The following is a 14,354-nucleotide window of genomic DNA, read 5'->3' on the forward strand; positions in this document are numbered from 1 at the left end:
ACACAAGGTCACTGGCATAAAAAAGTAGCAACATGCCACTCCAACTTATATAATCCTTCTCCTTACTGTTACTTTTCATTAGTAGTGCCATTATCACTTCAAAGTATTGTCTACAATGCTTGTTATTGGTGTTCCGAAAGTAGGCAATTGCATCATCTAACCACGCGATAGTGCGTGAGAGACCAGTTATCCCTGTTCCCATTCACTTAAGGGAGTGGCCACTACAGGATAAGCACAGGAGCTACTAAAACACTTGACTTAAGTTACAAAATGCTTAGAGTGTGATGCTATGAGCATTTATATATCGAAAACTGCCATATGGTGGTTGTGGCAGTGAGAGGGTCAATATATACATGCACTTAACAACCAGACTCTACGGTACATACTTGTCTAGTACTAGAATGGCTACTATACATGTGAAAGTATTTCATCAGTTTTTGTATAGAAAACTAAGAGCTTTATAAAACAAATCACATCATCTGAATCCTCACACAGTGTAATCAATAAAGCAAACGATCTTCAGATATTCCCACCATTCATTGATAATGTAGAACAGCTATTGGGGTTCACATGGTATTTACTAAACTGTGCAATTTATGTAACACAAGTAGTGCCTAAAATGCTGCCACCCTCCTCTGATGGAGTAAAATACAATAGAACAAGTTGATGTTATGTTACTTCTAAAAACCAGATGCCCATGCAGTTATCACTCTCCCATTCTAACTAAGTAGGCATTTAATCAACCATACAATATACAATTTAGTTTATATCCATGCTATTGCTATTATTTATTCAGCTAGGTAATCATATTACCATTTAGCGTATTTTGTAATTAACGAATTATTTTGTTATTCGGTAATTATGTTGCTATGCACTGCCAAGGAAGTGTAACTATAACAAACCACTTTAAAATACACACAGAAGTATCTTCTCAATTCATTTATAGTGTATCTATAGTGCTTTCTCATGCGAATTGTATAGAGACTAAGAAAGCCTTGAAGCTGCCCTTCATTTTCGTTCACATAAGTCCAAGTAACGCTCCCTTTTAACTGGAAGGATATACTATCTCTGGTTGCCTAAGAGGCCTTCAATGTTCTTTTAGAGTTATTAAATGTCTATGTATCATGAAGCCACCTAACTTCAAAGGTAAATTTCAGGGCACATACCTCATAAACCCTGGCTTGCCATGGTACATTTAAGTTAAACCATGGCCTTGATATCTGGTGACATAATGTTGGCTTGTTTTTATAAGAATCCTGGCAGCATTCGATTGTGGGAGTTTGTTACTGCTCACGTGATGAAAACCATGAAGCCGATTTTCCATCCTACAGCACTCAGACAGAGGCAATTCGACTCCCTAATACCACCCTATGAGTTGACAAACAAAAGTTCAAGGTAAGAACTAGTGACTGTCATGGGTAATTTACAAGAGCTTGTCAGTGTGTTTGATTACATACCACGCCCACTTTTGTATATCACAAGGTAACCACTCTACAGCAAAGCTTACCCCTCTGGATGTTTAGAAAACTGTGTAAACAGTGTTTAAGTGATGTAGCAACTTTGAAACACTTGCAAAATTGCTAAATTAAGTGTTTCCGTGATATCTGTAGAGTTTTCCAGTTTATGTTAACAAACGTAGTCACAACGTTAGTTGTTGCTGTCCCATAATCTAATTTCACAAGATGGTCTACATAATGAATTTGGTGGTCGGTATCGTATTGGTTTGGGTGATTAATCGCCCGCAGGCTCGGCATGGTACATATCAGTTGTATCATGTGCCCTGAGACTGCCCTCGTGATTTGCCTGATATGTACATCCACACTCTCTCGGGCCTGACGGCCCTCGAGCTTGGGTGTACATATCAGGACGGCCCAAGAGTGTGGGTATACATATCAGGCAAATCACTCAGGTACATGATACAACTATGAAATAAATCCGAAAGGGAAGACTGTCCATGAAGTATATGAAGAGTCACCATACCTGTATTTTAGGCTGCCAAGAAGAAACCATCTCAGAACAAAGTTTATACATGCGGAAATTTAATACAGACTTAATTTAACTCTCAATTCTTGCATCCCGGTTGCTTTTTGTATAAGTTAAAGCATAGACTTGCTCGTGCTATATGAAAAATAAAGTACTTGGTGTTTGGCCTCGATGCTAATAAAGCACGAGGCGAAATAAAGCATATAGCGCTTGGCCTCGATGCTAATAAAGCACAAGGTGAAACCTTGTGCTTTATTAGCATGAAGGCCAAGCGCCGAGCGCTTTATTTTTCATATGGCATGAGCAAGGCTATGCTTTAAATGATTTATGGAACTTTCTAGTCATGTAGTTTCACCCAATACACTATATAGGACTCATAATTAACATGCGTTGCACGAACTATTAGCAGCCTGAATGCACACCAACTAGTTTAACAAAGTAACTCATGCGTAGTTCACCATAGTTCGGTATGAAAGATGTTCATTGCATATTTTGGCAGGTTTTGCTCGCAACTCACAATTGATTCTATTGTGAGTCACATGGCAAAATATCTCCATGATATCTCCAGGACTTGTCCATTTACATTAACAAACGTAACAGCAATGTTACCTTCTCCCACCCATCATCGAAGCATTTAGATATGCCTATAAAAGATATCCAGTGGTAGAACTCGTATTGGCTGGGGTGATTGATCACTCAGCATGGCGAGGCTATCAGCCTTCATCTACGTGGGTGATTAGTCATACTCGATGAGTCCCGCAGGCTCCCCGCAGGCTCCCCGCAGGCTATTAGCCTGCACTAAGGCATGTGGGCAACTGTGCTTCATTGCCCACAAAGAGTGCTTTATAGGACTGCAAAGAGTGCTTTATTCGTTCAATAAAGCACTCTTTGCAGTGCAATAAAGCACTCTTTGTGGTCATGAAGCACTGTTGGCCGGCTGAGAGTGTACTTTATGAACTTTAAAGCACAGTATTTCCTTTGATCTCACCCACACAAATGTTTTTGCTCACATGAGCACATACAGACAAACAGAGGTAGCTGGAACACAACCACACATGGTTTTATTACGAAAATAATTTTAGTAAACCAGACGCACACCCCAAGCCGGCTGAGGGGGCATGCCTGGTTTTGAAATGTCTAAAGTGCGTGGGCCAGCAAAGACGTAACATATTGGGTACCACTGATCACACAAAACACTCACTAGTGTGGGACTAGTTAAACATTGTATTGTGTATTCAAGGCTCATTGGAGCCTGGCAAAAATTTGCATGTTTTCGTATGCAGTTACTGTTAGTCAAGTTTCAATATAGTAATACATGTACAAACTGATTGTGGGTTTTACTTTTATCACTAATAGTTTCCTAACAACTAAGTTATTCACTAATTGGAAGGACAACTACACAAAGTAAATATGTGAGGAATGCATAAGTTTCTTAATCACAAAAAACACTCCAACAAAGGTTTCCTCAAAACACTCACTAGTGTGGGACTAGTTTGAATTAAACATTGTATTGTGTATTCAAGGCTCATTGGAGCCTGCCAAACATTCTGTAAGGAATTATACATGTGCTAAGAAGCCATTAGTCAAGTTTCACTCACTAATTATATAGTAATACATATACAAACTGATTGTGGGTTTTGGCTTTATTACTAATAGTCCTATTAACTCAGTTATCTATTATTCGCAAAATTTCAAATACTGAAGTTTTCCTGTGTATTGGGTAAACAATAGCGACATGGCTAATACTTTGTACACCTGGAATGCATTGAGTTTTTGTTTCAAAAGCTGAGATGAAACAGAGCTTAACAACGGAGCTGCTTATAAAACTATTCATCAAGGTAATTAGAATATTTAAGTTTGAATGGTTGCTAGGATTAATAAAGTGAACAGGAATTGTTGGAGACAATGGAGAGTAGTTAGCTGGAGAGAACATTTAGCTCTCACGTGCATGGGGATTAGTTCTTGTGAAAGAGAGTAGACAGTTGCTATGACATCGTGTACTAGAACAAAATCCCAGGATAGCTAGCAGGACAAGTGAAATAGTATATGGCCTGGATTTTAGAGAACAGCTTGTAACAATATATCTAATCCAAAACAGCCAAGCTGTAAAAAAAGGGTGCGGCCCTCAAAAAGGCTATGGTGAAAAAAGATGTGAAATCCAAGGTGGCGGCCAAGAAATGGCTGTGATGGTAGGTTAATGGTAAAAATTTTAATAACGACAATTCAGGTGTATAGTTAAACTCACCAATTGCGACTAAATTCCTTCAACACGAAAAGACAAGTAATGAGACAACCTAGGAGACAACAGCCACACAAGCCTATTCTGGTGCATTTATTTAGTAGTAATATAAATTTTAAAGGCGTTTATTTACAACAGGACATAATTACGCGTCCCTCTATTGTCTCTGTACATACTTGCCTTTTCTTTACTATTCTCATTTCATTTCACAAGATCTCTTGGCAGGGGCGTAGCTTCTTCACTTGAATTAGTCAATGCTTGAAGTAGATTGAGATACTCTAATAGAACAGTCACATTTCTACAAGTGCCATATTTTTATATTGTAAAGTGTGTAAGTAGCTAGTAATTTAAACTTATACAATCTGATGCTAAGCAGAAGTTGTAACTATGCTAAATATTGATTGTTGTGTTACAGCTGTTTTGTGACTGCTCTAATAGAGTATTTTGATCGTTTCAATGCAGTACAAGATGAAAGGCAAAGTGTTGTTAAGGGTTTACTAGTTAAAATGGGTGTTAGTTGACTGCAGTTGCATGCCACTAACAGGGCCGTCCAGAGAAAATAGAGGGCCCAGGGAAAAGAGTTAAAGAGGGGCCCAGGGGCAAGGAAGGGTCTAGATCCTGACTGCTCTATTAGAGTATATCGATCTTTCTTTAAACAGGTATTCAAGTGGCCCCTTTTGGGCTGTGGTAGGGGGCAAAATACCCCAGTTACCCCCAATGTGGGTGGCCCTGGCCACTAAAATTACAGTTATATTTTAATATTCTGTCACTGTAATCTGGGGTTTCTGTCAAAACCATGGAAACTCACCTACTGTTATCAACAGTGCATTGCTTATTCTAACAAAAAGTATTGAAATCCCATCCAAAAACAGCTTATAGCTGTAAAAAAAGTGCACATCCAAGTAAAGCAGAGTTAACTGCGACAAAAAGTAATGATATCATTATGCGGCCATGTGCGAGGTGTGCAAGTTGTAAAATTAATATTAGCTAATCAGATAATACAATGTTATTGTTAAAGTGTTAATGAGAACTATGTGATGCTGCTAGTTTTTAAGTGTGTGAGCATCTTCATAAATGCCACATAAATTTAATTCTCAATTAAGCAATGTGTATAGATTCTCTGATAGTAATAAATAGTTTGAGTTTGGCCGCCTTTCCTGTATACAGCAATGCTACGAACAAAGGAAAGGTGGCCAAACTCAAACTATTTATTACTATCAGAGAATCTATACACATTGCTTTATTGAGAATTAAATTTATGTGGCATTTATGAAGATGCGCACACACTTAAAAACTAGCAGCATCACATAGTTCTCATTAACACTTTAACAATAACATTGTATTATCTGATTAGCTAATATTAATTTTACAACTTGCACACCTCGCACATGGCCGCATTATAATATCATTACTTTTTGTCGCAGTTAACTCTGCTTTACTTGGACGCACACTTTTTTTACAGCTATAAGCTGTTTTTGGATGGGATAACTGTTTCATTTAAGACTGATAAGCTTTCCAGCAACAAACACTAGAATTGTGCATATTTGTATGGCTTCTCGTAGCGCTTGCTGTAGAGTGAGCAATAAGCCACTGCCACTGAACAGCCACATGGATAACGTAGAAAACCAATATTATAATCCATTTATGTACAAACTATTGCTGTATAAATATTGGTATCGATATCAGTCTACCTACTGTTCTGTACCGATGCCGATATTGGCAAAAAATGCCATATTGGTGGCCAATATTTTGGCCAATCCGATTATCGGTACAGCTCTAGTATGTAGTGGATAGTGTGTGTTTGTGTTGTGTATGTAGTAAGCAAATCTCATGTAGCTTGTTAATAATTGTATCATGTTAAATCTCAACTCTGTATATCAGACAGCTCACCATGTACTGAATGGTTCAAGTTATAGTGTTGCAGACTAGTTTTCCTTTGGTCCCTATGGATCATGTGATGCACGACAGTGTCTGTCGTATGACTGTTTTAGGGATCATGCAGAACTGGGCTTGTCCAGGCAAAAATATTACCCAAAATCCAGCCTCAATTTCCCTTTATGACAACTTGGCAGTATTGGTTAGGCGCAGCCAAGCTCAAAAATATCTTCAGACCAATCCCAAACCCTTCCAATAAGTTTCTATGGAAATTTAAAAGTTTTCTATTTGACAGAATTTTATTCTAACTAACTAACTGATACCTTCAGCTCAACAATGGATATAGTTATGGGCTTGATTTCTTCACTGTTTGACGTTGCTTCATCCTGAGATGTGCTTTTTCACCAACTGCAGTACATACTATGCATGCATCATGGACTTGCGTTTGTCCTGCTTTGTATTCTAGTAATTTTTGCTGACAATGCAAGGTGTCAATTTGCAACAGTGCAATGCAGCTTCCCTGTGGCCATGTTGGTATCTCACCCATATTTTCTGTGTGAATGGATTGATTGCAGAGATGCTTCTTGTACTGTTCTTCATTTGTAAAGCTGTGTTACAGGCGAAAGCAAAGTGTAATTGCCTCCGTTCAATCTTGAGTAGTTGGGGCTCGTGAATCGTCCATATACTGTATTCCGTGGAGACTGGATTGATTGCAGATGTGCTTTTCCTACTGTTCTTTGTTTATAGCACTTTATAACTGAGTGAACATAGCTGATAGGAAGTATAATGGCTATTTCACTTTCGAGTCATTAATTGATACCTGAGCTAAATAGAACTAAAAGATGTATCAAGCCCTGTTGAGCCCCTTGTCTGCTTTTTATACAGGGTATATTCAGCTCATGTGTAATACTTTTAGTACTTGTGCAACATTATTACACGTTCACATCACTATTACACGTTTATGTGGTCTTGTTGTACCCCCTGAGTTATTAGGACAACTATTAGTAATAAAACTAAAACCCACAATCAGTTTGTACAAGTCAAGAACAACCACAAGCAAGACTTAGTGATTTGTTTGTTTCACCCTGCACTGGCCACTTGATTGAAATTAGAAGAAGTGAAAGCAGAGTCAAAACTATAGCAGTTGGCCACTTAGTTTTCTAGGAATAAAGATGCTAATAGCTACCTCCCTTGTTAGCAGTTAAACTCACCAGTATAGTGTGATGAAGAACACTAGCTAGCTATGTTGGTTGCACTATAGTTTTGTTGACAATACTTTGTTTACAATATTGTAGTGGCTATAATAATAAATTCTTGTGTGCATATAGTAACAACAAACTAACATATGTGTGATTAACCAGATGTCTGTTAGACTTTTGTTTGAGTTTCTTTGTGAATAGGAAACTCCTGCATTGTTCACATATCACTTTCTAACATTTAGTAAAACTAAGTATCTACTGTTTGTATGTGTAGCTGTAATGTTTCGAATAGTGGATAACTTAAGTTTTAGGACAACTACTAATAATAAAACTAAAACCCACGATCAGTTTGTACATGTAAATAAGTAGTGAGTGAAACTAGAATAACCAGAATCAGTTTGTACATGTATATAAGTAGCGAGTGAAACTAGATTAATGGTTCTTCTCATACTGTCTATTGCATTTATGCATAATTTTTGGAAGGCTCCAATGAGCCTTGAGTGCGTAATACAATGTTTAATTCAAACTAGCAGAGCCTGAAATTACGGTCGGACATCGGACAATTTCCAGCCATTTTTAGTGTTTGTCAGAACAACTACCGATTTGCGCGGACATAACGTCCGAACCATTAAAAACAACCTATCTTGCAATATTAAACCGCTGCGTGGCTTCACTGAAAACGTCTTCAACGCTAGCGCGCATCAGAATCGTGAGAGAATCGCCATCAATCGATCGATAACTATATAGCACACGCACGTGAGTAACTGTGTGCCAATTTTTTACGAACAAATTGTTTTTCCTCGTGGCAGTTAATAGCAGTCGAAAGCTTAGCAAATCCAGTGCAAGTATAGTTTTAGGTACTGCCTAGTTGTTTTTTCGAGTGAACTTTGTTTGTTTATTGTAAACTAGCTGCGTTTCCTGATATTGCATAAGTTTGTAGCTAACTAATCATATTGCAGCTAATGCATGCAGTTATGCTCGCCAAACCGCTTTATTTGTAGTGCCTCTGGAACAAGAAAGCCTAGCATGCTTTGCGTAGTGTTTACAGCTTTTTGTAAAAGGGTTTCTAGGCCATCAGATGAGTGAAATATAAAATTATGCTTCAAAATTAAAATAATGATTAGCTAGCTAGAGCTAGCTAGCTAAGCCTGGCTTAAAAAAAACAAACAGTTTGGCCAGCAAAAACACGTAGCTGCAGCTAGCTGGCTGTTTGTGGTGACTTGCTATGTTAGCGGCTTCACTTTATAGGTTCAACACGCTATCTTTGACGGTTAGCTGGGGCGTCTAGTCCTTGGCTAACATGTACACCAATGTCTAAGAGGAGTTACAGAACTAGCTGTGATGGTGACGGAAGTTCCTCTGCAAAGCATCGAAAAGTGAAAGTCAGCACCTTTCGGAAATGGCTCAGGGACTATGACCGTGAGTACCAGACTTTAACCTGGCTGGATTCGGAAACATCTTGGGATAACGGAGAGAAAATAGTAGAGAAACTAAAGTGTAAAAAATGTACAAAATACAGGGATAGAATAATTAGTAGGAAAAATTTCAGTGGAAAGTGGATCGAAGGATCAGAGAGTGTGCGTACAACCAATGTTGTTGATCACGCCAAGTCAGACCAGCACCTTTATGCCATGAAACTTCAGCAACTGGAGGAAGCCCAAAGCTGGGATGGAGATACTACTACACTCATGCCAATAGTTCAATCACTTTGTGTTATTTCAGAGGAAGAGCGCCAAAAGCTGAGGATGAAGTTTGACACTGCTTATTTTGTGGCAACCGAGCATATTGCCTATCAGAAATATCCCAAATTATGTGAGTTACAAATGAAACATGGTGTAAACTTGGGTAGCTCATACTTAAATGAAAATGTGGCAAAAGAGTTTGTGAAATATATTGCTGAATCCAAACTCCAGTCGGTGTTATCATTTGTTCAAAATTCCACTTTCTTCTCCCTCCTGATGGATGGGTCCACCGATGCATCAAACTCGGAGAATGAAGTATTGTTTGTCATGTGGTGTGATGTCAACAGTGATGACCACATGATACACACCAGAATGACTTACCTGTCAATGCATACACCACTCCACACCAACGCAGAAGGTCTCTTTGAGTCGCTACAGCAAGGGCTCCAATTGTTGGGTATATCATGTGTTACACAAGAAGTGTGCAGCAATTTGGTAGGAATTGCTACAGATGGAGCATCTTCCAATGTTGCTGCTAATGGTTTGCAGGGATTAGTACAAGAAAAGCTTCCCTGGGTGGTTTGGATGTGGTGCCTGGCACATAGAACTGAACTAGCTATCAATAATGCCTTTTCAAGTACCCCTTGTTTCAAGCTTATAGATGACATGCTTCTGCGTTTATTCTATCTTTATAAAAAATCTCCGAAAAAGTGCAGAGAATTAGCTAATGTTGTTCCTGATCTTAAGGAAGTTTATCAAATTGATGATCAGGGGGGAACCAAGTCTATTCGAGCTTGTGGCACTCGATGGGTGTGCCACAAAGTTAGTGCTATGAAAAGGGTAATGGCCAAATTTGGGGCATATACAGCTCATCTCTGCACTTTGTCTGAGGATTCATCTATAAAGTCCGTAGATCGCAGCAAATTTATTGGGTATTTACACAAATGGGCTGATGCTAAATATATATTGGGATGTGCAGTGTTTGTTGATGTTGACCTCCTCTTACCATGTTCCATTTTTTCTAAAAGCATGCAAGCTGATGAGCTGGACATAGTCAGTGCACTTACATACTTACTTAAAACTGTGAAAGAAATTGACAAACTTAGGAAAAAACCAATATCCAAGTGGCAAATTTATTCTGCAATCCTTAAAAAAATTGTTTATGAAGATGGAAAGCACAAATATCAAGGGCAAGAAGTGAAGCGATTTTTTGAGGCAAAATCTTACTTTGAAAGCCACTACAAGGAATTTTGTCAGTTAGTAGTAGAGAATTTGCGTACATGACTACAGTGGTCTGATATGCAGTTGTTTCGAGATGTGATGGTTGTTTTGGCTACACAAGGATGGGAGAAGATATTACAAGATGAACAAAATGATGTTGTTGATATTGAAGATGCTGGGGATGACGGCAATGATGATTCTCGGTCAGACTCCTTGGATGCAGTTGACAGGTTGGCTAACCACTTCAAGGTACCATTAGAAACTGCCGGTGCTGACATCAATGAGATACGAGAAGAATTCAAGTCAATGATAGAGTATGCCATTCAATTTATTTCTCTTTCCACAATGGACTACAAGTCAGCATGGTGGCGATTGTTTAATTGCCCAAATTCTTCGGAGTGGCAAAATGCACTTCTTTTGGCAAAAGTATTGTTTTCTTTGCCAGCTTCTAATGGCAAGCTGGAGAGAGCTTTTTCACAAGTAAACCTTATCAAAACCAGTAAGAGAAGTTCTCTCTCTCAAAGTAGTTTGAGCAACTTGGTAGCTTTGAATGTGGATAAAACTCCACTTGAAGACTTCTCAGCAGATTCCTCAATAGATTTGTGGTGGAAAGGTAAACAGAGAAGACCCTCTCATGCCCCACGGAAGCATTACAAAAAGCGCAGCTCTAAACGAAAAGAAGTCACAGCAGATAGCTTGGGGTATCAGTCATCAAGCACGTCAGCAGTGATTTTAACTCAGCCAGAAGATGATGTGGTAATCGTAGATGATGATGATGAGGCTGAAGAAGTTGAATATTATGGTGACGAAGAGGAGGATGATGAACAAGGGAAGTTTCTGCTTGATAATTGGGATGATTGGGTTTTGTAATTGACTTTCATTTTCACTTACTTGGTAAATAATATTTTTGTTGTTTAGTGCATTTGATGTACTGTTGTGTACAATTGTGATTTATCATTTATTGTTAAGTGATGTACTATCTACACTATTATTAATACTTTGTATATCATAATGTGTGATGTACTGTTACAGTGATAGATGCTAACTATACTATTATTTTGTCTGTCTGATGTACTGTTTATACAGTGTACAATGTATTATCTATACTATGATTTTGTGAGTGTAACCGCACTGTTTACAATGTAACAGATTGTGATGGTAATGTCAGACCAAGTATAAGAATGTCTGAACAGTTTTGGGTTTGTTCAGACACTTTGTCAGGACACTTTTAAAAAGTAATTTCAGACACTGAACTAGTCCTACATTAGTGATAACTGATCAATGATAGAGTCTGCAATGCAGATAATTAAAATGACAATTATAGCTTTCTACCGTGATGCATATGTAGCTTAGAACAATGCTTTGAAGCTGTGGATGAAATAGCAATTGACAACTGCTGGTAACAAACGTTCAGAGACATCAATAATTGATGACTGGAAATGGCTAGAGAGCTTGATATAATTCATTAATGCTGCAGAAAGTTTTGACACTCGTCACCCAGATGGTGAGAAGTTTCAGATTTTTCCATACTAACAGCATAGACAGACTATGCATCCAAGCTTATTGAAAACACTATGAGGTAGAGTTGGTAAGGCGGTCCGAATTGAAAGTTCATAACTCTCAGTCTGTTTTTTTCAAATAAGTAACCCTGTGCCAGGTACTCAGTGAAATATTTACTTATTGCTGTGCATACTTACCACAGCAACTCTGTATGTGAGTAGCAAATTTCATCCAGTTCTTTGTATGCGGAGGACAAAATTATAAAAATTGAATGTTCTTCTTGTGAAATACTATACATTCGATTACTGCTACTGACAAAGCAGCATGTTGCATACATTTTAGTACCTCAGTTTAACACTAATCGTCATATTCCACTATATCAAGACGTCGGGCCCAAGAAGCCGGCGCGTAACACCCGTGAGAGAGAGAACCATCACTAATAATTGATGAGAAAACATGCATGATTACAAACAAATTATATATTATGTGTTATGTGTCCTCGGACAACATGCGACCACATGTCTGACCAACAGTGGACAGCAGTGGGCATGGCAAGGAAAAAAAAAATTATATTTAAGTACAAAACTAAAGTTACAGCTTAAATTATATACAGATTAAAAACAGTCCGGGTTGATTGTCCATTCTTTAGAGTTCCTACCATAAAATATTCTCTGTGAAGCAGAAATTGAGGCACTGGCCATCTTGAACAAAAGATTTCTAGCACTTCCCTTGGAAAATAGGGATACTTGCTGGGTAAAATTTATCACATCCTTAATTGCAGCAATAGAACTAGGTTGAAAATGGCCCAAAACACTGACTTCCACAGTTCTGTATTGACAGGAAGAAAGAAAACATAGTTTTCGCACCTCCGTAGCTCTGTGCTTCCTTGATGAAACAAGACGATTTTTGCTGTGGAAATGCCCTCCAACTGCAGCACTCCACATTCCAAATTTGAGCGAAATCGCGTTGCGCGTTCCTGAAATATGCGACTTCAAAAATTGGCTCAGTTTCTTCGTTTTTTTTTCCTTCTTATTTTTCTTTTTCTTGTCGCACACTTACAAAAACTGCTATAAAACGCGAACGCCATATCCGATTGCCTTGAAATTTGGCACACAGAAGGGGAATATAAAGGCGCATCTCGGTACCAACTTTGGCTGGAATACGATAAACAGGCAAAGAGTTATGAGCGATTATTCACGAAAAATAACACCAATATGTTGTCACGCCTACAAGGTAAACCGCGTATGGAAAGAAGCTGAAAATCGGTGGGTGAATAGGTTAACTATTGAACCTCAAACCTTTTGTGGTTTGAAAGAAATCGAGCTAAAAACCAGGAAGATACAACGAAAAAACCAACAGTGTGTAACAATTACGCAATCGAGATTAGCTAATTAAAAAAACAAACGACTGCTTGCCACACCCACCAGATAAACCGCTTGAGGGTAATGCTTTGAAAATTGCTGTACAGATGGAGTAATCATCTTAGAAAGGCTCTTCAATGGTGTAGAAGAATCAGACTTAAAGCCACGGAGTTATAACACGAAATCCAACTTGGTGTAGCAAGTGCGAGATCGAGATGCTCTAATAGAGCAGTCATCTTAATAGAGCAATCACCCTGAAGAGAATTCAAAGACCAGCTAGAAACAAGTAACCCTTATAGAGATTAGCTACAAACAAGTCACCCTGTAGAGAGATCAGCTACAAACAATTCACCCTGTAGAGAGATCAGCTAGAAGTAGGGAGTTCATGAAACTATGGAAAGAGATAGTTCAGCTAGAAGAAATCATTCTTTAAAGAGCTCAGCTGCAAACAAATCACCTTTACAGAATTCAGCTACAAACAAATCACCCTGTAGAAAGATCAGCTAGAAAAAGTTACCTTGTAGAAAGTTCAGTTACAAAGAAACCACCATGCAGAGAATTCAGCTACAAACTAGTGACCCTGTAAAAACATCAGCTAGAAGAAATTACCTTGTAGAGAATTCAGCTACAAAGAAACCATTCTTTAAAGAGCTCAGCTGCAAACAAATCACCTTTACAGAATTCAGCTACAAACAAATCACCATGTAGAGAGATCAGCTAGAAGAAGTTATCTTGTAGATAGTTCAACTACAAACAAATCACCCTGTAGAGAGATCAGCTAGAAGAAGTTAACTTGTAGAGAGTTCAGCTACAAAGAAACCATCATTTAGAGAGTTCAGCTTCAAACAAATCACCTGTAGAGAGTTCAGCTACAAATAAATCTCCCTGTAGAGAGATCAGCTAGAAGAAGTTACCTTGTAGAGAGTTCAGCTACAAACAAATCACCCTGTAGAAAGATCAGCTAGAAGAAGTCACCTTGTAGAAAGTTCAGTTACAAAGAAACCATTCTGTAAAGAGCTCAGCTGCAAACAAATCACCTGTACAGAATTCAGCTACAAACAAATCACCCTGTAGAGAGGTCAGCTAGAAGAAGTTACCTTGTAGATAGTTCAGCTACAAAGAAACCACCATGTAGAGAGTTCATCTTCAAAGAAATCACCAGTGTTGGGAGTAATGCGTTACATAAGTAACGCGTTACGTAATATTATTACTTTTGTGGTAACTAAGTAATATAACGAAATACGCTATAAAAACAGGTAATATAACTCAAGTTACTTTACTTACAAATGTAACG

The 14,354-nt window shown here is 38.3% G+C and overlaps 1 protein-coding gene across 1 annotated transcript; it reads left to right on the plus strand.

The window, feature by feature from the left end:
* Positions 1 to 8,606: 8,606 nt before the first annotated feature.
* LOC136255201 (zinc finger protein 862-like) lies at positions 8,607 to 10,262 on the plus strand. The gene has a single exon (XM_066047923.1). The coding sequence runs from the start codon at positions 8,607 to 8,609 to the stop codon at positions 10,260 to 10,262; it is 1,656 nt and encodes a 551-aa protein (XP_065903995.1).
* The last annotated feature ends 4,092 nt before the right edge of the window (positions 10,263 to 14,354 follow it).

This window comes from Dysidea avara, chromosome 5 (genome assembly GCF_963678975.1).
Source record: "Dysidea avara chromosome 5, odDysAvar1.4, whole genome shotgun sequence".
NCBI classification, from domain to species: Eukaryota; Metazoa; Porifera; class Demospongiae; order Dictyoceratida; family Dysideidae; genus Dysidea; species Dysidea avara.

Excerpts from the sequence above, each read along its gene's own strand:
- LOC136255201 (XM_066047923.1), top strand. The coding sequence starts at position 8,607 with ATGTCTAAGAGGAGTTACAGAACTAGCTGTGATGGTGACGGAAGTTCC.